Raw genomic sequence first — 27,939 nt, 5'->3', positions numbered from 1 at the left:
ATGAAAACCAGCAGAAACAGACATCCATCAAAGCTGTGGCTTATATCAATCGGCTTTAAAGAATTATTTTAGCACATTGTTAAACTTAAAACCTTATTAACTTAATCACTTATTAACTATTTAATTCCTACACTTATAAATATAAGGGTGGCTGTTATTTATTTATTTTTATTTGTTTTTTTAATTAGTAATTCATGTTACTTAGATATTTAAACATTTCTTAATATAATACATTCACTGTAGAGATTCCTGAAAGACACTGCAAGTATATATTATATCTACAGTGTGAATAAATAAAAGCAGCACATCTCTATACACCAAGAATAAACATAAAAAAAAATCATATCAATACAGCACAAACAGCAAAATGATCATGGATAAATAGCAGCTTCAATTTGTTCATTTACTGTAACGGCATGTAAATAAATTACGCTTTTCAGACTTTCAAACAAATATTCGAGCTGAGCAAGAGACCAGAATGAAATATGATTGACCAAGGCATTTTAAACACTAACAAAATGACAAGAAAACCAGGAATCATAAGCATTAAAGAATGAAAAATCTCTGTCATACTACATACTAACTCTTTAAATTGGTGATATACTTTATCGGAAATGAACTTTGGAACATTGGCAGTTTTCATACTACTACTGCTACTTTATCTTTTTCGATGCGAGGCATGATCTAGAATATAAATCATTTAAAGTTTGCCAACTAAATGTGAAATGTTTAAAAAAGTGTGATACTCAAAATCTGACATTTAATACATGTTAGCAAGGGTAGATCCCAGAAATATATATATGCTTAATTTTATATTTCTATATCCTTAAGTCACTCAAACTTTAGTGTTTGTGTGTAAAAAGAATCTTGAGCTTTCTATCTTCAATTCTGATTTCTGATCATGATTTTATCTAGTCTTTACCAAGACAAAAAACAACCAAAATATCTAAACTCAAAAGATCCCCAAAGATTTTTTCCCAGTCGATGACAAGTCCACCACTGGCTGTCTAGCAAATCTCGTATATTCACCCAATCTTCTTTGGGTTAAGTGTTTGTTTTTCTGCTTCCTGTCAGCTGGCAGCTTGCAGCCAATATTGGTTTACTTCAGTGACAGAGACGACTGAGAAAGCTGCTCAACAGGACAAAGTAAAAGGCACTTTACTCCACGTGTTTTAGCTCTTAAAAGTAAAAATAGCTCTTTAGAATTATTACATCATGTCTAAGAAAAGTATAATAATGAAGACTTAATATGGACAAGTTGTTTTTTTTAAATCTTACGTGAAATTTCAGTTGGTTGTTTGCTTATGATATTGTGCAGCGTTCAGCTTGTCTAAATAACAGCAGTGACAATTGTGACAAATATTTAAACATTACATATTAAAAGACACATTTTCATATATTCAGTAGATCGTACCTGACTACACATTCAAGGCAAAATAATGAAGATGGCTAGGAAACCTGTGCTTTGAGTTATATGTTGTAGGTGAAGATATAAATCGAGTCATACAAGGTCATAACACAGTTGATGAAAATGTCTAGTGTGCTTCCTGCGCCATATATTTAATACTAAACGATCAGAACAGCACTGAAACTCAAACTCAGTGCACATGATTAACTTCATATAACAGTATTTCAACACTGTTCAAACAGATGAGAGCTGTCACCCCACTGAGGAAACTGTGGAATAACTTAGTGTGGAAAAAAGCCAGAACTCATTCGTTCATTCACAAGGGGGTTTCTGATTGCCACTGGTTGCCATGAAGAAGCGAGATGCTCTGCAACACGTCCAGCCACACTTTGTAACAGAAGACGTACTGTTCCTGGAAACAGAAAGAACAACAGTAAGTCCATAAACTCAGTCTCATTAATGAAACCCTGCCTGGGCAATTTTCATATCAGTGTCTGTAAATCATATATCACAGTATACAAAAGCAAACACATGCTCTTCCTGAAACTGAGACATTCCACTGAGACAGCTGTTTAAATCAGAGATGATATATTAGTGGTTATCAGGGATGGGTGGGAATCTGGCAGCTTTCGGATTCGTAAACCCTCAAATTAGTGAGGGCTATGAAATCCTAAATGGTAAGTCACAGTGTGATTTTATACCTTTGACTTTACGACTAGCAGCTTGACTTACTGACCTTGGTTTGAATCATCCCGTGGCGCTGGAGCCGCATCTCCCTCACAGTCTCACTCACATTAATCTGAGAAAGCAGATGCAGGTGGATGTATGTTAGGTGCATGTTTAAAGAGGAAACCAGATCATACTCCATTAAGATTGATGGTTAAGAAGCAGAATCAAAATTTGCAAAAGTGAAGCAAAAAACATTTGCAAACTACCATGTCAGAAATATTTACTATCATAGCCACATGTATTTCACTCTGCTCTATTGCCTCTTTCTACTACAGTTAAACTATTATTTTTGGTCTAGTTACTGTTCCTGTTGATAAAATGAAACAAATGCATACTTACGAATCTATTATGGTCTATACCTACTGCACACATTGATCTCTTTACAGTGCAAAAAATATATATCTAAGCAAATTAAATATCTTTAATATAGTACAAATTTCTTTAATATATGATGCATGAATTTATCTAGTATGTGCTATTATAAGATTATGAAACCTATTTCTAGACTTTAAACCTATTTCTACACATTTCACATTTACAAATAGTTCTATTAACAGATACCTTTGCTAATTTTAAGCAGTTATTTCTTGAAAGATCTGCCAATAGAATATGACATTTTTGAGATATTTCTAAGAGATTTTTAAGATATAAGTCATTCATCTTCATTAACTGCTCAGTCCTGGTCAAGATCACTGTGGATCCAGAGTTCATTCTGGTAACAATCAGTGCAATACAGAAGAATTCATGCTTGATGGATGCCAGTCCATCGCAATACACCATACACAATTTCACTTTGCCATTCTGGCTAAATTACTTTTGGACAGTGGGAAAAAATGGAAAGCCCAGATGAAACTCATGCAGACATGGAGAGATCATGCAAAACTCCACACAGACAGTAACCTGAGCTCAGGTTCAAACCCAGGACCCTTAAGCTGTGAGGCAGTAATTCTACCCACTGTGGCAACAATGACACCACTTATTACATCATGACTTCTTATAAATGTGTTCACATTTATTCATTTTGCTGATTATGGAGCTGCTACGACAGTTACAGGAAACCCATCGTCCAGTATCTATATTTTGTCCTCATTACATTAACGTGTAATCACCATACAAATATCTCTTCGGAAAACCATGTACTACATGGAAAGCATGTATCAGACATACTCACAGTGAGGTCCCTTTCTATGTGGCCGAGGATGACGTCAGTGCAGATGAGGACGCCGGTCCGGCCGATGCCTGCGCTGCAGTGCACTATGATTGGCCCGTTCAAGTGTACTGCACGCATGTATCGGATAAAGTGCACTAGCTGCTTTGAAGAGTGAGGCGTACTGTGATCTGGCCACGTGGTGAACTTCAGGTGTTTCACGAAGTGTGTGGCTCCAGTCTAGATTCAAACACATGGTATAACAGGATGAGGATTTGGGGATGAAATACCAGGTCTTGTATTGTGCACAGTAAAAGACAAATCTACACCGATGTTAAGAAACATTGTAAACACTGGAGACGTTATACATACCTAATAATTTTACACACTAAAATCACTACACATTCTTACACATACACTGCCACTTTATTTATGACCACTCTACATTTTATTTCCAGACTACCACAACTGCTCATCACACATGTCTAATGTACAGTTTTAAACCTGCCAACTTAATCTGATCAGATATCTCAGTCTGTAAAATAATTTGGTGAGTTAGGTATATGTATGTTCATTCTTTTAATTTGTGGTATTTTGTGAGATTATTGTGCTGCTCCCTGTCCTAGTCCTCCCTTGCTCTTGTGTTGTGGCTGTTGTGACACCAAATTTTCCCTTAGGATTAATAAAGTTCTCTCTACTCTACTCTGAATGAATGTCTTCCAGTGAATGACTACACAGTGAAAATGCCATTAAAGTAAAAGTCAGAGCATTAACAAGACAGAAGGGATAACTACATACTTCCTACATAAACAGTATAAAAGTAACTGACAACCAACAAAAGTAAGAGTATATACAGTATTTGAAAAATAAGCAAAACATTAATTGAAATTACTGTAAAGCATCAGCATTGCACAATTATAAATAAGAATATAATGGTAGATCCAGCACTACCCTTCAGCACTACTCTCTATGGTCTCTCACCTCTTTCTCTACCATCTGGATGACCTTGATGTAGAAGTAGTCCAATTTTTGGAAATTTTTCAAGATCAGCTGGTAGTGGCTAGTTTCTATGGGAACATCACATTTCTCAGGCCAGTACTTGTGGCATTTGATTCTGCCGCGCTCTACTTCCCGGGTCATCATGGCAATGATGTCAGACTTGTTCTCCCAAACCATCTGCCAGAAGCAGTCCTGAGTGTTGGGCAGAGGTCCCTGTGATGAGATGTAGAAAAACTCATCCGGGCCCACCTTCATCCGGATGTAGCTGGCATTTATGTAGTCCTGTTTCTCTCCCACAGGAACCCGTGTCTTATCATCTGTATGTAGAATTAATAGTCTAAATAAGTTTACATTTCACGTATTAGTTTTTCCTTCTTTTTTTCTTAAACATTCTCCCAATTTTGCTGCAACTAGGTTTTTGTCTCATTAAAGTCAAGAGAATGTGGAGGATCGTATACATATGTATTCATAATACATATGCAACCTGAAACCCGTTATAAATTTAATATAAACTTCAGGACATGCTGTTAAATAGACAGAAAATAACTGACTTCTAATGGTAATGCCACCCTAATGCTGCACCACCAATGATTATTTTCCTATTTTATTTCTTAATGTGAAACAAGTTGATTGTCAGCAGATTAATAGATCAACTCCAGCTAATTAAGTCTGCATAAAAAGTATGTTAGGAAGGAAAAGTATTCAATGGTTCACACATACACATTCACACATTTACTGGAGTGCAGTAATGTACTGTAGCACTGATCAAAAATCACAGGTCGAGAAAGAACGAATCACAAAAGAACTTAAAAGTATTCAAACCATAGTTGTTTTTACTGCATTGAAACCTAATGCTAAATGTGAGGAATGAATTTAATAGATTATCCCCCAGGTTTAATAAATAAGTACAAGTAAAAAAAAAGCAGAAAGGCAGGCCAGGATGAGTATATAGAGAGGAATGTTCTAGACTATTCCCATGATATCCATTTTGGTTGATACATTCATGTTGGTGGGAATACAGGGAGGCATGCTGAGGTGTCTCTGCATGAAACCTTGGTACATGATTTCTCACAGTATTAACCTGGTAGCTTGCTGACCTACATGTAAGACTGGACCTACATGTAATGCTCTACAAGGGGCCTGTCTGTATAAACATGTTCAACAGCCACAGAGAAAAGGGGGTTCAAGAAAGAGTGAAAACAAAAAAAGGGGGGCTTGCAAGGGGAAGTTGAATTCTCTGAGAGTAGGTAGATGCATGCAGAGACATCCTCACAATGGGTGGCATCGGGCTTCTTATAGGAAGCCTTGAACTACTTCCAGTAAAAACATTTAAGTCCCAGGGGCCTCACAATTTGCAATCCTAGGGCCTTTATTTGGGGGAACAGAAGCCCAGTGAGCAGCCATGATAATAAACAAACACTCAAGGGCAGGCGAGGGCCAGTCTGCCTCCTGCCAGCGCAAGAAGTCCTGCATTGTACCGCAATGCCCGCCTCTGAGCATACACATCCCCGGTGTGTGTTCCTCAGGGACTCATATAGCCCTCTCACACAAACACAGTACCAACCCAGAGGTTCAGACTGCTTCCCATTACAGAAACTGTGGAACTAGGAGTCAAAATGACGTAAAATTGGAGGAGTGTAAACTTGATAACAAAAGCTGCAGTGTGAGAATCAGGCCAGGAGAGGAGGCCTGGAAAACCACAATAAGGGAATGGATGTAGTTAAATCATACAGACACACACAAGAAGTGTAAACCGACACCCTTTAATGTGGGTGGGTAGATTGGCTACTCTACATTACCACTAGGTGTGAATGAGTGTGTGAATGTGTATGTGCATGGTGCCCTATGATTCCTTCCTCATGCCTAGTGTCCTGTAATAGATTTCAGTTCTACTGTGACCATGTTAAAGTAGTTAGTGAAGAATGAATGAATGAATGAATGAATAGATGGATGTATGGATGAATCAGTCAATCAATCAATCAATCAATTAATCAAAAGTGTTTTAGCAGTGTTTCTTAGCAATAAAAACTTGCAGGAGGTCTTACAGGGCAGGATTTCTCTGTATCGGTTTTTCTCTCGGTTCTCTGGTGCTTTCCCAACCAGGCAGTTATCGGAAGGTGCCAGATGACCTAATGCCTACAGTAAAAAAGATAAATACATAATACTGTGGGAATAAATATCTCATTAAGAATAGACATGTAACAAAGGTAAGTGAAACTTAGAACTTTCATGAAGGATAATTACACTTTTCCCAACATAACTAAGGCAGATGCTACAGTTGTAACTGGAAGGACCTGGATAATGTTTTTGATGTTGATTATGAAAGTTTTTTGCTAATATACATACATTTACTGAATATCTTTTACTCAAAAGTGTTATAATGGCTTTGTGGGCTGTTCAGTTTGTAATCACAGTCTTCAACATTTTCTAGCCAATTTTATTTGAAATGTCAGCCAAATATAATTATGTAATATATAGAATATATATATGCTATAGATAGAAGACTGATATCCTTTAAGTCAGTGCTAGCTGCTAATATTTAACTCTGTTAAGGGGACACAAAGCAGAAACTGAAAAATAGAAATAGAAAGAATGCAAAATGAGAAAAAATCCATGAAATGATTTCCATTGCCACTGTCACTTCTAGCTTTCTGATCAGGGATAAATTGATAAATCATTTCAATTAAAATCTATATCTGGAATTGATACGTTTTTATATGTTTACTTAAACATGTTTTGTGACAATGTCTTTTATTAAAAGTGCTATACAAATAAAATTGATGATTTTATGTTTATTTAATCTATAGCTAATGAAACATGTAAAAAAAATTGCATTGGTATACTATTTCATTCTAAATTATTCCAAATTAGGCATATTTCAATATGCAAACTGAATATGAAAATTAATTCAAATTTAAAAATCAAGCAATTTCTATACTTTCAAACATCTGTACGAATCATGTAAATGAACAGGAAGGAAAAGAACTTACCATAAACTCCTTGACAAGCTCATGCTGATCCAGTAGATTCTGAAGATTTTGAATAAGACTTTTGAGTCTGGATCCTGAGTATTGGCCATTCATAGGTGGGCTGATCAGGGCAAATCTGGTCAGTTCCTCCTCAGACACAATAGGCGGACCTAAAATTGTTATGTTTAATGTATTTAATGTATGTTTAATATTCAAATATTAAAATTATGTATTTACTGATACTTTAATACAATGATATGACTTCATACTTCAGCTTAAACCTGGTCTCAATGCATTCTTAATGTCTAATATTCAGTCTCATCTACCTGTGTGAGGTGTTGTTTCTGTAGTGGAATGTTGAGTGTCATCATCGTCATCTTCATCATCATCATCTTCATCATCACTGCTCCAGCTGTCTGTGTAATTTTTCTCCATTATTTTGCAAGAATTTTCTAAATTCTGTTTCTGTGGGTCTGTCCTGGAAGGGATATAAAACAGGTATGAACGGAGACCACATTTCTGTGTTCTGAGGATCATGCAAGTTGATTTTCCTGTTACTTTACCAACAAACATCAAAAACTTAAAAAAATAAACTAAAACAATTAATTAAAACTGAAACTGCTAACTGTAGTGCACCACATTTCAGCTCTAGCATGTAGTGTGGGAAAGCTGGGTTTGTTAAATTCATAACTCGTTGGTGCCCCCTTGTGTTATACACAAAGCAACACAAAACCCAGATGCTATGACATTCAGTACTTGGTCTTACTTATTTATTCTAACAGAACAACCTGTTTTATATTTTGGATGATTTGGTACTGTCACGATTAACCTGTAACAGGTTCAATGGTCAAGTGAAGATGTAAGATCTTAAGTTCTTAATTATGACAACCATGTTATTATGCAAACTTAAAGATCTAGGAACCTCTTTACATGAACATTTTGCAGATACGGAATATGACGGAGAACAAAGTTAAACCATTGTCAGCCAGAAAGGAATAACACTTACCTGCTGTGTAGCATATCTTTGACACTCAGAGATGGACAACAGCCCTGAAAGTTAGGTGTACAGTTTCCACTATCCTGAAATGTGTGAGGGACAGAGAAAGATTTAAAACCAGCTGCATTGTTGCACTTCAGCACCTTCTGCTAAGTGTAGTTTGAAAAGATGTGCTAATTAATTTTATAAATTAATACAAAATATTAATATTTAAAAAATATTTTTGTTATTCTGAAAAGCAGGCAGCAAAATAATCAAAGTGAAAGTGTGGTGATTTTTTTTTTTACCTGTTCATATTCCATTCGAACCACAGGACACCCTGGTGTCTGAAAAGACACATGATCCTCCTGCACTTCTAGAAGTGAGCTTACTCCTGCTAGAGAAATACACCACACTTAATTTTGATTTAAATACAGTGTTAACTGAGCAAACGAACACTAACAACACTTCTACCTATTGAGCATTTGAAACCAGAATTGCGTCTGTGTGGATTATTCTAATTGTTACAGAATAAATGTGTCATAGTCTGTCTGAGTTAAATGGAGCGGTGGAAGACCTTTAGTGTTGTTTTCTTGAGGGTCTTCAGTGGAGCACCTAGGGCCAGTGCAGGAAGTCATGGGGAAAGTGTCTCTGTATACAGTCAGCTGAACTGTCCCCTCTGCTCTCCTCAGAATATCTACCACTTTAAGGTGGCTCAATCCTGACACGATCACCCCATTCACCTGCACACAGAGTGACTCAGGGTTTAGTGCTTCTGCTCTGTTCACCTGACTAAACATAACAAAACTGAAAGAAGAAACTTTTCATTGTGAACCACCTCCAGAAGGATGTCTCCCACACGCAGCCTGCCATCCTGCTCAGCCACACCTCCACAGCAGATGTCCTTTATTTGCAGACTACTGCCATTGATGCCACCTACCAGAGAAAAGCCCAACCCACCTCTCTCTGGTTTAGTAAACTCCAGCTGAAGAATGCAGCTCTAAGACAGACAGAGAGCACATATAACATATATGCATAAACATATACAATGGCAGAAAAAGCTGCTTCATGTGTTTAAATGTTTTCTACTATACAAAGCTTTCAACTGATTTTTCTAACCTGAAATACACTCACTACCCAAATTAAAAGGAACACCTTAATGATTATGTAATTATCCAGTCAATCATGTGGCAGCTGTGCAATGCATAAAATCATGCAGATACAGGTCCAGAGCTTCAGTTAACATTTACATTAAACATAACTATAGGGGGAAAATGTGATCTTATCAACTCTGACCATGGCATAATCATTGGTGTAAAACACACTGGTTTGATTATTTCTGACACTGCAGCTCTCATGAACAAAAGTCACTAGAGTTTGGTCTAGCACTTAAATTGGTCAGATTCCTTCAACTCAGGCACAGGTATACCAAAACTAGACAGTTAACATTAGAAAAGCTTTGCCTTCTCTGATAAATCTCAATTTTTGCTGCTAATATTCAGATGCTAGGGACAGACTTTGGCATCAGCAGCATGAATGCATGAGCCCAGCCTGTCTTGTTCAGGCTGGTGGGAGTGTAATGGTGTGGGGAATCTTTTCTTGGCACCCATTGCACCACTTAATGCTAATTGAGCATTGTTTGAATGCCATTGCTTGTTTAAGCATTGTTGCTGCAGCTATACTGAGAGCTAACCAGGAATATACAAGTAATGAATATGACCATGAAAACAAATCCTTTAGAAAGTTAACGAAAAAATGTGTGTGTGTTTGCAGAAATATATGTAAAAACAGAAATACAATACATTAAAGTAGTTTGTTTTCTCAAAGTAGAGGTATCAAAATATGTTCTAAGCAGAAAAAAATGAATTTGATTTTGATTAATCTGATTTTTCATCATTTTGACTATTTACCAGACAAATAATAAAAAAGTGACCCAAACTGACTAATAGGCTATTTGGCGAGGCCCCAAAGACCATAGAAGACTACTCGAAAGACCAATCTTCTGATTTCTGACTGTATAAGTATTTTCAAACAGTGAAATATTAATGTATGAATCAAGGGCAAAGAATTGTGACATAGATAGCTAATAGTGGCTAATAGTGTGCAGAGAGAGGGATTATAAGACTCAGGTTTCAGTGTCATCATTTAGATACAGAGCATAGTTACCTCCTGCTGAGAGGTTACAGAGGGCATTGGCCCAAATCCTTCAGCATTTTCAGCCATGAGTTTTACTGCAAAAACATAGAAAGAGAGACAGACAGAAACAAATATGAAAACTTTGACCCAGAAACATGCAGTCTAAATAAGAGTGAGTTATGCTGTAAACCTGTAACAAAAACACACCCATAGAAAAACTGCACATCTACAAATGTACAATTTCACCCCAATACAAGCCTCATAACCATTTATGAAACAATCTCAAGACTCACGGTAACCTGCCTCCTCTGCTGCCATCCTAGGAGGAGATGTACTGACTGGTGTAATGCTCTGAAAGATGAGCAACACTAGCCTTTTCAGGTGCTGTTGGACCCCCTAGCTAGCCGTCGCCCAGCAACCCAGGTGTCACACAGGATCACCTGGGACACGTCCAGCAGGCATGACAAAAATGCCGTGTGATGGATCAAAGAGGGTAGGGGCACTCGCTAATAATTAATTTTGCACTTTATGCCCTTTGGTCCAGACAAACTGTGTCTGTCAGCATAGAGCTAAAGCAACAGCACTCAGGGAATAGAGACACAGAGACGAAGAAACCAGAGTCCTTACCATCAGCAGTAGCCTCCGCCTCAGATGACCTAGGCTCCTCAGAGGGAGGCTCTAATCTCTTTTCTTTCTTCCAATCAAAGAAACCTGGGGATGAAAGGAATAAGAATAGGGCAAGAAATGCAATTACAATGGAACAAACATTGGTACAATGTAGTTTGTATATATATATATATATATATATGTATATATATATATATATATATATATATATATATATAGTTTTCTACACCAACATCTAAGCTATTACCAAGTACTAAGAAAAGTATCATGAATGGGACGCTACTCTATCATATCATAGGGCACCATGCACATACAGTCACACATGGGGCAATTTATTTTACCCAATCCACCTACTGGCATGTTTTTGGAGATGAGAGAAAACCGGCATTCTCAGAAATTCCACAGAGTCACCCGAGCTGGAGCTGTGAGGCAACCAACTATGAGCTATGACCCAAACCAACAGAATAAAACATTAGTCAGGACTTATGTTGACGGAGGGGGCTCATCTAATCTGAGCTGACACTGCACTCAAAAATGTCGTTGTGGCCACTGAAGCGTTCACTGAATCCCAGGCCACAGTGGCAGCCACCAGAGCAGCTCACTGTCTCACTTCTGTCACTTCAGACTAGAATGAAACATGTCAGCCATGTGCTAAGAGCGTGACATGCACATACACACACTTGTGTCTTACAGAGAGGAGCATGAAGCCTAGCCCAGGGCAAGGTGAAATGCTGTATACTAAACAACTGACAAACAGCTGAATAGAGAACACACATACAAAGAAAATATATAATCTTGAACGAGTTAGGGAATTAATTTAAAGGATTAAGTATCTTTAAAACATCTTATTCTGATGATTATGATTAAGTTCAAATTAAAGTTACCTACCATTCCATTTGCTTTTGGGTGTCACAGGTTGATCATCTCTGCAGTAAAAAAAAAAAAGGATCGGTCAATACATGAAAATTATTATTATTATTATTTTCAGGTATCATCTGCAAAATGCAACCTAAATATTTCATTTATATCCCATAATTAAATGTGGGATTTCTGATTTAATAGATTAAATATATTGCTGTCCGTTAAATGGCTTTCACCCTGTGTGTGTGTGTTAGTGTTTGGCTAGCTCTTTCCAGTGTGGTCTCTGACAAGACACTGTGGTATAGTTTGTGCAGGTCAAGATATTGTATAGTATCTCTTTATGTTAACATAATCTTAACATTACGGTGGTTTTGGAAAAGGTCTTGCTCATTTTACCTCTTTTGAGGTTTGTAAAGCCTTTTGCTCTTGGTCATATGGCCCTTGAATTATAAAAGTGGCTAAAAGTTATTTACAGCTGCTCACCTCATAGCTTTGAGTTTGACTTTGCGTGAAGCATGTTCACAGGTCTTCACTGCATCTTCCAGTGCCATTCCCAGGGTGCACCTGCCATTGATGTAGACAATTCGGTCATTTGGCTGAATGCTGCCCTCCTCACTGGCAGGTGAGTTTGGCACCACTTCCTGAACATAAATGCACTGCCATTTGCTGCCAATGCCACCTCTGAGCTTAATACCTGCACAGCAAAAACAAGACAAGTTTAATTACTTGGAAGAGAGGAAGAGATTTTTTAATTGCCTTGATTACAAGTTTATGATTGCAAATCTATATATCTAATGTAACTATAAGAAATGAAGTACAGTTTAGTGACTGGAATCTTCATCAAGAACATATATATATATATATATATATATATATATATAGTTGTAAAATTTACTCAGTTCAATGTATATTACTACATTAGAACATAGTCATTAAAATCGACAGCAGTGTGCAAAGGTATTAGGTGCTCTCATTTTTTTAAAATTCTTTTTAAATTTTGTATTAGAAGTTTATTTTATGACTATTTTATGCACTATATTTAAATTATTAAATATACAGTAAAAAAATAGTACTGGGTCAATAAAGAAATCATCTCAAACATTACTTTTACAACAACATTGAAGTAATGTTATCAATCTGGATGATTAGAAAAACTTCCTGGCCAATTTTCTTATAACACTGCTCAAACAGCTGAGTGTGCACATACATTTTTAAAGATCTTCGATTGAGTTTTTGCTGGTAACTGCTCTACTGCTCAGACCGTCTCTCAGGGTACAAGAAAGGTATGCATCAAGATTTTTCTCTGTTCTGGTACCTAGGTGGTGGAAAAAACTTCACTAGATGTCTGAACAGCTGAGTCACTGCTGATCTTCAAACCTCTTCCTGAAGTACTTTCTCTAGCACTTAAAAACGTAATAAAAAAAGTTGTTTGTGTTGCTATATATATAGTAACTCCCAACAGAGTTTTTAGACTGATGCTATTCTTAGTCTGCGACCTAGTGAACCATTATCGATCTTTTCATTGACAGAGACTTTCAAAGCACTTTTGTAAGTCTCTTGAATAAGGGTGTCTGCCAAAATGCCTTTAATGCAAATATAAATGCGCCTTTTTAAATATAGAAAATGTTTAATTGCCATCTTTGCTTTAAAGCATTTCTTCACACCTTACTGACTCTTTTGCCCAGTATTCGATATAATGTCCATTTGCAATGCCTCACCCATTTGTCCAGATGTGGTCTTGTATATAATAATGTCCTGAAGGCTGTCTGGTGGTGGAGGAGGCAGGAGGTTCTGTACAGCTCTGCCTAACACCATGTGAAGCCTTTTAGGAGAGTATCTCAGAATAGTCATGGCCACTTCATCAGACACATTGGTCACATAGTGACCATTCACCTGAGAAAGTGTGACATAGGTTAAACAGATTCGCTACAGTATTGACTGTGTTATGTTAAGTATCAGCGAAAGAACAATGTTTTCCAAAATTATGACACATGATAAGTACCATGATTAGTCTGTCTCCTGCTCTGAGACGGCCATCTGCTTTGGCTGGATTATCCAGGACGTCCTGTATGTAATAGCAATTATCTAATTTGCTCCTAGTGATAGTAAAGCCAAAACTACCACTTCTGGATTTAGTAAGAGTTACTGTCAGCTCAAACTCCTTAAAGACTTCCTGAAAACAAACAAACAAACAAACAAACTATAAATATATAGAGAATTAAATATAAAGGTCATTTATATTTCTAAGCACATCAAATACCACTACATCAAAATGTAGTGTAAAAATGAACAAGTCTACACAGCTTGTACCCTTCTTGAGTCTTCTTCATCCTCATCCTCCTCTTCATCATCCCAGCCATTGTTGGTGCTTGTTGTAGTAGGCTGAGGTAGAGGAGGGGGTGATTTTGTTGTTTTTGTTGGACTGGTATGTGGAGAAGGTGTAGGAGGGATCAAAGCACTAGTAGATGCAGTGGTAGTAATGGTCAGATATTCTTCATCAGCTAAGACATCCAGTCCATTGGCCATAAAGCATGCCCTACTTCCATCCATATCCTCAGTGAGCTCACTACAAGCACATGTAATTATTAAATTATTCTGTATTCCACTACAGTCTACTATAAAGAACTGCTACATTTTAAATTATATTCCATTAAATAGAATTACATCAGCCTTTAGCTTTACCAAAATCAACCCTGGCATCAATAACTCAAAAGTATAGAATGGCAAATACAAAATCACAATATTAAGAATTTTTTATTATTTCAGGATATTGAGAAATAATGTATAGATGCTGAGGTGGTATTAATATATTTATGTGGTTGTGATTTTGTTTAGTGCGGTTTAGTAAACATCTTTGTGAATGCTAAATCTATTTGCATTGGCATTTGGTTCATTTGAAAAATGCAATCTGACTTAGAGCCTGTCTGTAAACCAAATGGTTGGCAAATAGGATATTCACAGTTATTTTATTGCAAAATTTCAAAGCAATTTCATTTCTTAAATACTTAAAGCATGTATTCCTGAATAACAAGCATCAGATGAGTAAAACTGAATTATTGTGGATGAAAAACAAATTAGTTAAGTGTGTGCTTAATATTTACTGTAGTGTACTGTAGTGTCAGACAGTACAGGTATCTCCTAAGCCAGTACTGTCCATATAAATCCAAATATAGTGTGGGATGGTACCTGGCATTAGCTGAATTATGGTTGCTTTTTGAGGACGTGTCCTCTTTTACTTCTGGCTTTGGGTATGGGCATGTTGGAGAAGGTGTTGGCATGAGTGGAGTTTGAACAGGGCTCAGGGTTGTTGTTGTTGTTATAAGTGTGGTTGGTGTTTGGGAACAAGAAGTGCTGGAGAGAACCTCCTCATCTGGATTTTCTGTGTTCTGTCCATCAGTAGATGGCAGGGATGGTGGAGATGATAGGGTGGATGGTGTCTCATCCTGTTCACTGTCTTGTCTCTGCTGAATTAATCGGACAGCATAGGGTTTAGGTGAAGCACTGTCCTTTGTTTGGCATAGTGCTATGGACTTTTGTTGGAGCATTTCACCAAAGTCCGGAGAGACAGACTCTAAAGACCGCGACCTCTGCTTTTTACTTGGCAATGGGGAAGGACTCTATCAAAAAGAAAAGTAAGGCAACAAAATATATTCTCTGAAATGACCTTTGGAAAGATATCAAATACACTGATCTTACACTCTTACCTGTGAGATGGATTCCATCTCTGGAAGTTGTCCAGGTGAAGGTCTGCATATTAACAGCTTGAGCTCAGATGGTGTTCCCCGCAACAGCTGCAGGACTTTCTGTTGGTGACACAAACATCTTTAGCACCATGCTAGAGCCTAGCTCTCAGAAGATACACACGTACTATAGAAAATTAAAAAAAAGCTATAGCAAACTTTGCCTTTTCTTGTCACCGTGGTGTTAAACATAAATATTACATCTTTTGCATCTTTTGTATATTTTTAAAATAACACCCATGTGACAAGGAAAAGTGCAATTACCTGAAACTTTCCTGATACGTTTATTCTATCTTCTATTTTAGTCTATCAAATATATAAGCATATTATGCTTTACCTAGAAATTACATAAGCAAAAAAAAAAAAAAAAAGTCATCAAATGTTTTGGTAGCAATCCTTTTTACTTTTGGTTTGTTTTCCAGTTTAAAAAAAATCAGTGTATTCTGAAGTATAAGCAAAGCTTATTTTGTATGTGGATTAAAGGTTTAACAGTTGAGGATAAAATAGCAAAAGATTTAAATAGTCCCTAATCCTTATCCCCTGTCAGACACAATATAATGTGTCAAAATACATCATCTTTAAATGGTGTTGGCTTAAACAAAGTGATACTAGTGATACTTGTGGAGTGTTTTAGAAATTAAGTGTACATGAGCACAGTACCTTATAGGAAAGACCTTTTACGGATTCTCCATTAACAGTGAGGATGACGTCTCCCTCCCTGAGTAGCCTGCTCTCTTCCGATATCTTGTCAGAGAACAGTCTCCTAATGCGCACTACACTTCCTACCTCAGGAGTAATGTCACTGATGAGGAAGCTAAAGCCCAAACCACATAGTTTCTTCTCCAAAGTCACCTCCAGTGTGTTCTCTAGTACCCAGAAAAAGCACAAGCATAGTTTTATGTTAAAATGTGATTAATAATTTAATGTATATAGCCCACATGCTCAATACACAATATAATTTTTCACCTTTTTTAAAAATTTATAGTTACATTTGCAGAACAGATAAGGCAGCTAGCCAAACAAAGCTGTCAGATTTATTTGAAATGTCTCACTATGCTGCCTTCCTGCTCTCACCGCTGTTTCGTACCATCTGACACAAAGCTGTAGTCCTTGGCCCTGACAGACAAGGGCGTTTCCATGGTAATGTCTTGTCTGGTGGGGGTGGTGGTGCTCTGTGCACTTAGGGATGATGGAGATTTCTGTTTCTCCTCACTGAAAGGAAAGCTGGAGGTCTCCATCATCAGAGGAGGCTCCCGCTCTAAAAGTAGAGACACCACCTAAAAAAAGCACGAATCACTTTACATTATATTGGAATCAGGATTATTACTTGACATTATTCTACAAGAAACTTTCTGTTTTTTAGTGAAGATCTTTTTAAAAAAAACCATTTATATTCCAAAAATTAAACTTCAGGTCATCTCCTAAAAGGTGAAATTAAATTCTTAAAGTTATTGGACTGGTAAAGACCAGTGTGGACACACACCAGTGTAGACACATATGTGTTATCCCTGAGCATGTAAGCATACTGGGATTCTAATTTGAATAATATTACTTTGATTTATATTTATAATTTGGTTGAATCATATACAACATATATAGCTTGTTTACAAATAAATGTATAATACACTTGAAAAACTGTATTATATATGAGAAAAGGAAAATACTCCCTTCTCCAATCATGTGTTCTTGCCATTAGGGCCTAAATAATAATTGTGTTTTCTATCACCATCTTCTTTAAAATAAGGTGTCAGGTAAAAAAAAAAAAATTTGACGAGTTGAATATGTAATCATTGTGAAGACAATTATGCTGAAATGTTCTGTGTTTAAATTATATTTAAAATGAAATTTTAGAAATACTATAGTTTATCACCTCTCCAGTTTTTTTCAAACATTCAACAGCTTGCTTGTGTGTGACACCTTGCAGGTTACAGCCATTCACCTCCAGTAACCTATCACCTGTAACACACACACATACACACAGGGCAAGTGTTACCCTGATGATTACCTAATTCATTCAACATAAACAACTCTGAATGACATCAGAAAGGAAACTCAGTTAGATATTTTAATTTAAAACCACTGTGTGCTTGTAGTGTACACTGACAGTGACAGTATATTGTCTTTTTCAGATGATATAGACAGACATATATACTTTTATGAAATAAAAAAACAAAGTTTGACTATATTCCTGTAAAAACTCTTTAATTCAACAATTCAATAACAATTCTAAAAATGTATTTTATTAATTCTATATTCATTAAAACATCAATCCTTAGACCACTTAAGGCCATACCTCCTATAGACTCTGATTTATTATATAAAAAGTCGACTATGGTGTGACTAATTGAATTAGGTGGGATAAATTAAGCAAGTAATTGTACAAATAGTTGTTTTTAAAATTACTTCAAACATTTCTCTTTGGAGCCAAAACAGATTACTTATTTACCAGTCTGTATTCGACCATCTAGATCAGCAGCTCCTCCAGGTATCAGGCTTTTGATATAAATCCCTCCATGGCGAACACTGGTATTGATGCCACCCTGGAAATGACTCACACTGATTATTCTTCCAAAATCTCATTTAAAAGATATTTTAACTGTGTATTGGTAAGTTGTAATTATCAGCATTAGATGGCAAAAACACTGATGTACTAAACTGAGTTGTTTTACTTCTGCATGTTAATTGACACTAAAACTAAAAACTTACTGCAACACAGATGCCCAGACTGCCGTTGAGTTTCTTGAGCCCCACACAGACCAAGTCACCTGGCCTGAGGCTGGACTTCGAGGATGACCCAGGGAATGCATCCTGTGTAGGAAAGACAAGGAACAAGATCAGTCATTTTTAGCTCATATTTACATAATTGTTCACCTTCTATAAACATTCTCAAAATTTGCAGTGTTACAACCCTGAACTGAAATAGACTTTTCCCATTTGATGTACACAGTGTGTCTAATGAGTTAGTACCTAGTAGACCAATCTTTGGCTGCAACTACAGCTGCTTGTCTTGTGGCATATGTTTCTATCTATAAGATTTTTACATTATGATCCAATCTTCTGAGGGATAATTTCTCAAGCTCTGTCAGATTAGATGGAGGCAGATAGTGAACAGCCACAATCTTAATCAAATTGAGTTCTGAGCTTTGTCTGATCCAATAAAATAGGTTCAGGTTTGAACTACTCACAATGTTTGGAACTTTGAGAGTATACATATGTTTGGAACAGGTTTTCTCTTAGAACTGCCCTGTTGTTGGTTCCTATAATAACCTTGCTCTTAAACCTGACCAGTGTTCCAGTCCCTGTTGATGAAAAGCATCTCTAGCACATGATGCTATCACCAGCATACTTCACTAAGGGGATGGTATTCTCTGTTTTTGTTGAGTCTCCATCAACACCAAACGTTTTTTGTCTTTCTTCTTGTTTCCTTCTCTTGGCCTCTGCTTATAATTAAACAAAAAATGCCCTGGACATGTTTTGATAGTGCTTTGGTCTTTATGATGTTGTTTATTTCGGTTTGTCTTCTGGATCATTCCAGGAACAGGTATATTTATATTGAACAGGTATATCATGTGACTCTTTAATTGCACAAAGGTGAACTCCATTCAAGTAGGTATCTGACTTCTGATGGCCAACTGACTATTTCCATGGTAATATGAGTGAGCAAATAGGAGCAAACTACTGAACATTTTCACAGCAGTAAGAGAAAATACCTTTGCTTTAACCTTTTTAAATACCTATTTTTGTGAAGCATTGTGATATACATTCCCAATAAGTCGGTCATTTCCAGGTTGTAATGCTACTAAATGTGGAAAAGTTTAAAATGCATGAATACTTAAATAACTGTCTTCACCTAATAACTTCATACCTTAGTATCTAGAATTCGTACAACAGGGATATGTAGCTTTCTTCCCATTTTAGGTGTGACAATGCTGGATTCAGTGTCCTCTTTTACAGTCCTGTGCTCTGCATTCTGTGTACTTCGAGAGTCCAAGCCTTTCTCCAGCATCAGCCCTAGGTTGCCAGCAGTCAGAGAGCTTTTACGGTCCCAAAAGTCATCTGATTATACAAGAAGAAAACAATTTTGTGTTAAATAATAATAATATGTCAACAAATATTTAACTATTTAAATAATTTGCAATGTCAAGATATACGTTTTGGTTGAGACACTATAAGCTCCACTTCATCTGGGCTGTTCTGTAAGATGTCAGCAGCTGTACTGAAAGTTACTCCTTCCAGGCTGGTTTTGTTAAGAGAAATCAGTCGCCCACCTACATAAGAATCATTGTAAAAAAAAAATACACATGAAACCTGTAGAGTGTGCATCCTTTGGCCATAGAAATGGGGGGCAATATTTTTAGAAAAAAAAAAAACAACTCTACCTGGCCTGATTCTGCCATCTTTATCAGCAGGCCCATCAGGTATGATGGATGCAATGAAGATTCCAAGATCTAATTTTCCTGTATTGTCCTCTCCGACTATAATAAATCCTGTCATGAAAACGGGAATACACTGCAAATGTTATCTTACATAATATTTGTTTGCCTGGCTGGAAATAATTTAAGCAGCCTTTCACATTGGAAAAGAGGAAGCAATGGCAAAACTATTCAATTCATAACAGTCGGGCTACTGTTACACGAAACTCCATTACCAAAGCCATGTTTTGGATCTTTCTTCAGTGTAACACAGATAATTTCTCTTTCTGGTGGAGTTCTAACAGGAGTGTCGGCTGTCAAAGCAAAAAAAAATTGTGTTTAAAAATGACTGCATAATTATAACAGAAATCAGTTCACATAGTAAATGAGAGTACCTCTGGATGAGATTGAGTAAGATTCAGAGTCTTGTTTTTGTAGAGAGACGTTCGACATGATTCGGTAAATTGGAGAACTAAAAGCCCCTGGGGAGCTGAGAGAAACCAGGCAAAAATTGCATTGATTAGATGATGCTCAACAACAGTGATGTATGTAGTCATGTGAAGTTCTCTGCATACCTGCAGCTCTGACTTGGTTTCTTCAGTTCACTCTGGCCTCTTATTCCCACAGTGTCATGTGTTTGTAGCAAGTCTCTCGACTGCTGGATCTTGGCTGAAAGATCATCACATGACTTGCTTATGGAGTTCATAGATGATATGCTCAGACCAACATTATTGAGACCAACTTCTGAGCAGGACATCCTCTTCAACAGGTTTTGTCGAGCACGCCATATCAAAGGATGTTTCACTTTGTGGCAATCTGGAGCAGAAAAAAAAAACATCTACACTGCAGTCTAGGACATTGGAAGAGCACTCAGACACATTACTGTATAACTGTCTCATCTGAATAGAAAGTGTATCATGACAGAGGTGAATAGTGACACAGCAAAAATAACAGAAGTAATTTAATGAAAGCACCTGATGCTGAACTGTAGGTGAGCTGTCGAGAGGTCATCTCGCTGTGGAATTTGTGCTGCGCAGAGCAGAGGTCCAGGAGGTATTGTGCTATCTTGGAACTTTCAGTTACAAAGGAGTGCTTTTTCCCACTAGGGCCACATTCCACAGTGAACTTCCGCCACTACAGGAGAGAAAGAAAAGCAGAACAGCTTTAAACATCACCAGCTACATTATACACTCACTGAGCATTATATTGTCTAATCCGCCAGGTGTCTGGCAACAGTGCAATGTACAAAAGCATGCAGATATGATCCCATAGCTTCAGGTAATGTTAACATCAGCCATTAGAATGTGGACATCTCAGTGATTTCAACTATTTCTATCACTTCTGATTTCTTGTGATTTGTTTTACTGCAAATTCTTAATAGAATATATTAGACCAGCTTAATTATATTCAATATATTTCCAATTGTTTTATGCAATGTTCTGATTAATCTGCCAGAAATGTTTTCTGCATTGATACACACAAAAAAATATGGAATTTAATCATTTAAAAGTGACTTTTGGAACTGTTGTACTCACACTTGTGGAAATACTGTCAGTTTCAGACCACTGAAATCGGCGGATTAATATCCGACAGTTGTTTTTAACTTCATAAACCATAATTCCTTTAGCACAAACTCCAAGAATGAGTTCTCCAATTGCGAGCTTCTTCTCTCGAGCGACTCTGTGAAACAGCACCCCATATTCCGGCAGCTGTTGTGCAATCTGTGGATGTGTGCAAGAATGTATCACAGGAGCAGAATGACAAATAAATGCTGACCTAAAAACTCTCACAAACTGTTGTATTTCTTTAAATACCTAAATACTTCATTACCTTTAAAAATTCTATCTCCGCATCTTCTTTAAGCATATTTGCATAACTGGCATGTAACCTTGGCAACTCGTCCCTTACACAGGGCAAGGCCATTTTTTCCATCACTCTTTTTGGAATGTAATGCTCCATCTGGAAGTAGTTCTTTCCATAAACCTAGATAAAATCAGTAACATTACTGATAAATAAACAGTGCTTTATAATGTAAATTGGAGGAACTGAAGTGGATGTTCTGATAGCCTTGCAATCCACTCAATGCACAAGCAATTAAAGTGCTACACTGTATCTTACCTCTGGTATGTAGTCTCCAAACTCAGCCTGCAGAGCCAAGGCAGCAAGGAACATGGCAGTGTCCTCATTACAGTACACTCTGCCCTCCAAAATATCTCTCCTCAGCTGGATATAGTACTGATGACGTGTGAGTTTGTGCCTTCCAAATCAAACAACAAGAGCTTATTGTCCTTTCCATAAAATGCTTGAGTAAATTCTCTTAAGTGAAGCTATGACCATGCAATTCAGGCTCACATCAGACACAGAACTGCACTTACAATATGTAGGAAATATCATCAGCAAAAAATTTAACACGGAGAAACAGGGTGAATGTAGAGGTTGCTAATTTCTTCCAACAGTCTGGCGCCACTTTGGAGATTTTCGTTTCATGGTTCAAAAAGAAAAATTCGTCATCTAGTCAAGATATAACATGCAAAGGCATTAAGTGATTATATCAAATAAAAGCATTCATTAAACAGGTGACACAATGGAAAATTAGACACTATCTGTCAGAGTAACAGAATATATTTTACCATCCATGAAAGCAAGGCCAAAGTAAAAATGTTCCACAAGGTTTGCATGAGCGACGACCATGTCAAAGACATCTCTTCCCCTGGACTTGATGTCACACCTCACCACCACACACTGTGCATTTGGCATCATCACAATAACTTCCCTCTGGGATAAGGAAGACCTTCCTTTCTTTGACTGTATTGAACCAAAGAGAAACAGCGTTCATTGTAACTGGTAAAAAAAAGTGTGCTTTGACTAATCCTTGACTTTCTCTGTTATATTAAATTTAAGGTTTACCACTATAGATCCAGGTAGCTCTAAAATAACATGAGGCTCATCAGCCATTCTTGCAAACTCAGGTCCAAGACTCTGAAATCCAAAATGCAGAAAACGCAATATCACTAAACAACAAAGAGATAAGTCTATGTATTAAAAGACAAAGAAACAAAACAGAAAAATGTACTTTTGTCTTCCTTTGGTTGAGGCTGACTGTAGACTCGCTGAGAGGAATGGAAGGGATGGAAAGTCTATGTTCAGTTTTGCAGGGCGTATTATGGTATGAATTCCTAGGTGACCAACTGCTTTCACCTCCATTATGTGGAATTCTGGGATATCAAATCAGATGTTCTTCCCATCAGGGAAAACATTTGTCTAATATTATCTACTACCACTTCAAACTGTGTGTCAGAGCTATTCACCTGCTCTGAATGCTTTGGAAGGCAGGCGTCTGTGAGGATCTGCTTTTAAGGGACCAGGATTTCTGTTGATGCACAGCTCCTGGACAACAAAACATACTTACATATGTTACACATATACCATAACCCAGTGATGCCTGGAAGATTAAAATCTAATATCTACCAATTGCTTGACAATGAACCTATTAGTTTTGAGAAGTGCATTATATGACATTTATGACTTTATCATTTGACATTATTTAAGGACTCATCAATGGCATAATTAGTATGATGAGGAGCAAACTATTATACACACAAATAAGAGAAGGATATGTAGCTGCATTAATGATCATCGGTCTTTAATGTCCTACCAGTGTAGTCATGTGTCACATCACATGCTTCCTCCATATAACAAATATGGTAAAAACATTAAATTGGCAGTGCTGTCATCAGTTCTTTGTTTGTGCTCTTTGTCTACTTTTAGCTTCTTCTTTAAGTCCATTTTCAAGGGAAAAAAAGGTTCTATGCCTGTATTTCTCAGTCATTGCAGAAAGTGTGTTACTGAGGTGTCAGCATTATAGGATGAAAATATTAGCCCAAATGAAGATTAAATCTACGGGCTGTTTCACTTGACACAAAGGTCACTGACAGGCTTCCACTGAGGCCTTGAATAAACTGAGCTTTAGAATCTCTTCACTTCAATTTCATTCTTTGTTTGCTTTTTCAACCACAGGTAGTTCTGTTGAGGTTTATTCCATAAAAACTAAAAAAGACACCTGAAATAGCATGGTTGAAGATGCATATATCAGCTTATATAGAACATGACCAAACAATTTTCCAAAAAACTGCTAACTCATGTTTAACTCATATAAAAGCATTTCATACCCTTCTTCTTTACAAAGAAATTCCATTCAAGAAACATACAATTTAGTATCATTAAGAGACACTTGGGAGGAAAAGGCTTGGATTTTCACCCTGTTTTATGTCTGAGTCAAATGACAATCTGCGTCTCGCTGCTGCACTTGTATTCCCTTCTGCATAGCCAGGGTACGCTATCCGTTTTCCTGTCAAGTCAGTAGAGAAATGGGTAATTAATCAAAGAGCTACTACACAAGCAGCAAAGAATAACCTCACACAGACTGGATCTTTCCTTTATCCAAACAGCAGAACACCACAACTCTAAGAAGCTTAGCTTAGGCTGATTATCAGTTTTCAGTCAGCTGTTCAGTGTATTGTAAATCTTTAATCCTATTGTGAATCCCTGGCTGGTATTAAGGCAAGTGTAACATGAGCACTGTGTGTTATTACCATCCATCTCACTGTTAGCATACATCAGCTTTATATCCACGATGAGTCATGAAATAATTAAAATCAGTATATAAAGGATTTATATTTAATAGAGGAAGTAACAGAATGAACTGCATACCATTCTGAGTTTCATTTAATATTTTTTTTAACTGCTTAATGCATTTAAATAGTATCTCATCCGTTTTGTACACATCTAACTTTGACATCATTATAGCAATCTTTATTTTAAAAAATAAAGCTAAATGATTAAAATGATAGATAGACATATTGAGCTAGATATGTAAGAGTAACAGAAGCAGTAAAAATACTATTCACTAAATCAGTACTGACTGAGCATAATTGTACAGGAACTAAGCAGAAGTGAATGAGTCAGGAACCAAAAGGAATATGTTGAGCAAATGTGTTCATCTGTATAAGCAAAAGCCACATAAACATGATACAGTGGCTGAGAAAATGTGTAGAACAGAAGGATGAACATGTAATGCATTTGTTGTAAATAATAAGTACAAAGTTAAATACCTACTTTTGCTCTCATTGGTGCTTGACTTTTTGGGCATTTTGTATAATAACATATAATAAGCCACTACTATAATACTACTAATAAATACTGGGTAATTACTCCATTCTCCATTTTCTGTACTGCTTTTTCTACACAGGGTCACAGGGAACCTGTCTGTACTTGCACAATTCAGACAATTTAGAGATGTCAATTAGCCTACAAAGCATTTCTTTGAACTGAGGAGGAAACCAGAGTACCCGGAGCAAACCCTTGAACCAGGGGGAAAACATGCAAACTCAGTGCACATTGTGCACTTACAAGAATTGACTCCCCAACCATGGAGGTGCAAGGCAAACATCTACTGAAAGACTACTAGCTAAATGCTGATTACTTGTTCAGTAATTACTAAGTACTTCGCCAGAAATAATTAGTCATTAACAGGAGTAACTTATATGTTACAGTAGTGCTAATTATATGTTACAGTAGTGCTACTAACAATTATTGAACAGTGTCATAAAGTCTCACTTATTTAATCCCACAAGTTTGATGTAAAAGCCATAAAACAACTGCTAAAGCAGCTAAAAATGCTAAGAAATGTATCAGTATATTTTTGTTTTTGTTTCTCTCCAGAAAATATACCAGAAGGTGGAATGAATGAGTGTCAAAAAGATTGAAGCAAATAATCACATGACGTATCATGTTCTAGCCCTGATTACTCAACCAGGAATGGCTTATCTGATGCTCATTGTTATTCAAGTGCATGACACTGACAGTTGGAAATATTTAAGTAATTAGATGCACATTTAACTTTTTATATACATTGCAAGCAGTCTTACCATGAAGTCGTTCTCTGACCATCAAACTTCTGCCACTTATCTGCCGCACTGTATTTTCTGACAGAGTGGGTTGGTCAACCTAAAAAAACACAAAAACTTATTATTTAAAAACTGACTCAAATTTCTGTGAAGCTGGAATGATTTGTTCTATTTAAGACACACAGAGTTTTGGAAGAGCTCTTCCACCAGCTGCTGGATCACTTTGTTGGGTGGTGTCAGTACTGAGGCTTTATGGTGGGATTCACAGGCCTCCAGGATGTTGCTGAGGTTCCCTCGTCGATGGGCCACATCCTCACACATGCTCAAGAGGAGGCAGTTCAGAGAATCACTCAACTGAACAGGCTGCACATCAGAACAAGACATTTGCAGATTTGTAGTCCAACAGTGAATTAATTACCCAAACTAAATATCTATCTGTAGCACTCTAAATAAATCATTTGGTTGTTGGACTCACTTGGTTTTGAGGAATGTGATAGTCCACTGACCAGTAAAGTGTCATGCCAAGAGAGTATACAATCATCTAAAAAGAAAAGGAAACATGTTAAATGCACTATACTTTAGAAATTGTCATTATATACTGCATGTATTCTATATTGTAACTTTTTTTTTACTGGCCATCACTATGGTAAGACATTCACTCTATTGCCTAAAGTATGTGGACATCTGACCAGTCACACTCATATGTGCTTTTTGAGAATCCCACTCCAAATATAGTCCCTCATTTGCTCTTCTAGAAAGGCTCTCTGCTAAATTTTGAGCATTAGTGAGGTCAGGCAGTGATGTAGGGTGAGAAGTTGGTGAGAACTGGTGTGCAGTTGGCATTGCAATTCATCCCAAATGTGTACAGTGAGGTTAAGGTCTGGGCTCTGTGGAGGCCACTCACATTCTTTCACACCAACATTGGCAAAGCATGTCTTCATGGTCTTTTCTTTTATGCACAGGGACATTGTCATTTTGCAACAGGTTTGAGCTATGCTCTATAGTTCTAGTGAAGGAAAATCTTAATGTTACTGGGGCTTGTTTTAGACTCAGTCAATTGTAGAATCACAGTTATGCATATAAGCCCAAGGCTAATTGTGGACTAAGCTTTTTAAACATTTCTTTTAAGGGGATAAACTAAAGAAGGGCAACAGGATTGATGAACGAACCTTTTTGCAACAAGTTCACCTATTTCCATGCTGACTTGTTATTACTGATATCCAGCACTAGATGGCAGGCTCACTGCCATGCGCCCTTTAATTCTTCCAGTGATGCATGTTCCCTGTCTCTCCTTATCAGTACTCCACTCTCCACTAATAGAGATCAAGTTTAAATCACTTCACTATAACATGTATATATATATATATATATATATATATATATATATATATATATATATATATATATATTATTTTTTATATATTTGAACACCACAAACCACACCACAAATATGATGATGATATAATAATGTACATGCATGTGTTGATATATATATATATAGACCCCAGTTTAAGGTGAGGGTCTGTTTTAGCAATATACATGACTTTTGTGCTAGGACTGATGCTAACCTTCTCCATAGCCGTTCTGCTGCTGGTGGCACGGCCCTGCAGCATCTCTGGTGCAGTAAAGGCACACGCCTCATCTGTCATTGTGCAGTTCTTGAAAGCTAGTGTACCATTTGTAGATAAGAGCAGTGATGTCGGACTTATAATGCTGCAGATGTTGCTTTGCCCTAGAAAAATAAAGCAGACACAATGAAAATACACAATACACAATACAAAATATGTCTAAGCATTACACCATATTTGTGACAGGATTCATGTGCTGGCCTGTATGCCTTACCTATGCTGAAAAGATCCAGCAGTGATTCAGCAGAGGTAAACAGGAGGGCCCAGACCTCATCCTCCTCCAGTGGCCCTCCTCTAGCCTCCAACACTTCAGCTAGGGTCACAAAAGTACTGCTCATCCTGTATATTCACAGGACACACCCCTGAGCACACAGAATCTAGCTCACTAAATGGATGCAGGT

At 37.0% G+C, this 27,939-nt stretch overlaps 1 protein-coding gene across 2 annotated transcripts; it reads right to left on the bottom strand.

Moving 5' to 3' along the window:
* Positions 1–200: 200 nt before the first annotated feature.
* On the bottom strand, positions 201–27,939 carry ptpn20 (protein tyrosine phosphatase non-receptor type 20). Of its 2 annotated transcripts, XM_058379799.1 has the most exons (46): positions 27,753–27,939; positions 27,479–27,642; positions 26,386–26,451; positions 26,094–26,273; positions 25,932–26,010; positions 24,263–24,352; positions 23,313–23,391; positions 23,078–23,219; positions 22,912–22,983; positions 22,635–22,809; positions 22,380–22,515; positions 22,123–22,261; positions 21,835–21,987; positions 21,540–21,725; positions 20,979–21,138; positions 20,580–20,820; positions 20,400–20,494; positions 20,241–20,318; positions 19,972–20,079; positions 19,744–19,860; positions 19,458–19,648; positions 18,299–18,400; positions 18,039–18,132; positions 17,463–17,548; positions 16,680–16,869; positions 16,253–16,458; positions 15,557–15,655; positions 15,039–15,469; positions 14,163–14,418; positions 13,855–14,025; positions 13,571–13,745; positions 12,336–12,546; positions 11,880–11,917; positions 10,992–11,075; positions 10,395–10,459; positions 9,067–9,228; positions 8,806–8,971; positions 8,537–8,625; positions 8,259–8,332; positions 7,579–7,730; positions 7,274–7,422; positions 6,329–6,419; positions 4,266–4,600; positions 3,309–3,524; positions 2,145–2,207; positions 201–1,820 (listed from the first exon to the last, which is right to left on the bottom strand). In XM_058379799.1, the coding sequence occupies exons 1-46, from the start codon at positions 27,874–27,876 to the stop codon at positions 1,725–1,727; spliced, it is 6,576 nt and encodes a 2,191-aa protein (XP_058235782.1). In that variant the 5' UTR covers positions 27,877–27,939; the 3' UTR covers positions 201–1,724. The 2 variants fall into 2 exon arrangements, with proteins under 2 accessions (XP_058235782.1, XP_058235780.1); XM_058379797.1 differs by lacking the exons at positions 10,992–11,075; positions 11,880–11,917; positions 12,336–12,546; ... (29 more) ...; positions 27,479–27,642; positions 27,753–27,939 and adding an exon at positions 10,658–10,729.

The sequence above is a fragment of the Hemibagrus wyckioides genome, linkage group LG03, assembly GCF_019097595.1.
Source record: "Hemibagrus wyckioides isolate EC202008001 linkage group LG03, SWU_Hwy_1.0, whole genome shotgun sequence".
NCBI classification, from domain to species: Eukaryota; Metazoa; Chordata; class Actinopteri; order Siluriformes; family Bagridae; genus Hemibagrus; species Hemibagrus wyckioides.
This window is presented reverse-complemented; position numbering and strand designations above follow the sequence as displayed.

Bases quoted from the DNA above. Each gene is read 5' to 3' on its own strand.
- ptpn20 (XM_058379799.1), bottom strand. From the start codon at position 27,876: ATGAGCAGTACTTTTGTGACCCTAGCTGAAGTGTTGGAGGCTAGAGGA. The intron at 9,229-10,394 runs GTAACTATGCTC...TGTCTGTCTTAG, and splicing joins CTGTAACCTCTCAGCAGGAG to AGCTGCATTCTTCAGCTGGA. The intron at 8,333-8,536 runs GTAAAAAAAAAA...CACACATTTCAG, and splicing joins TTCGAATGGAATATGAACAG to GATAGTGGAAACTGTACACC.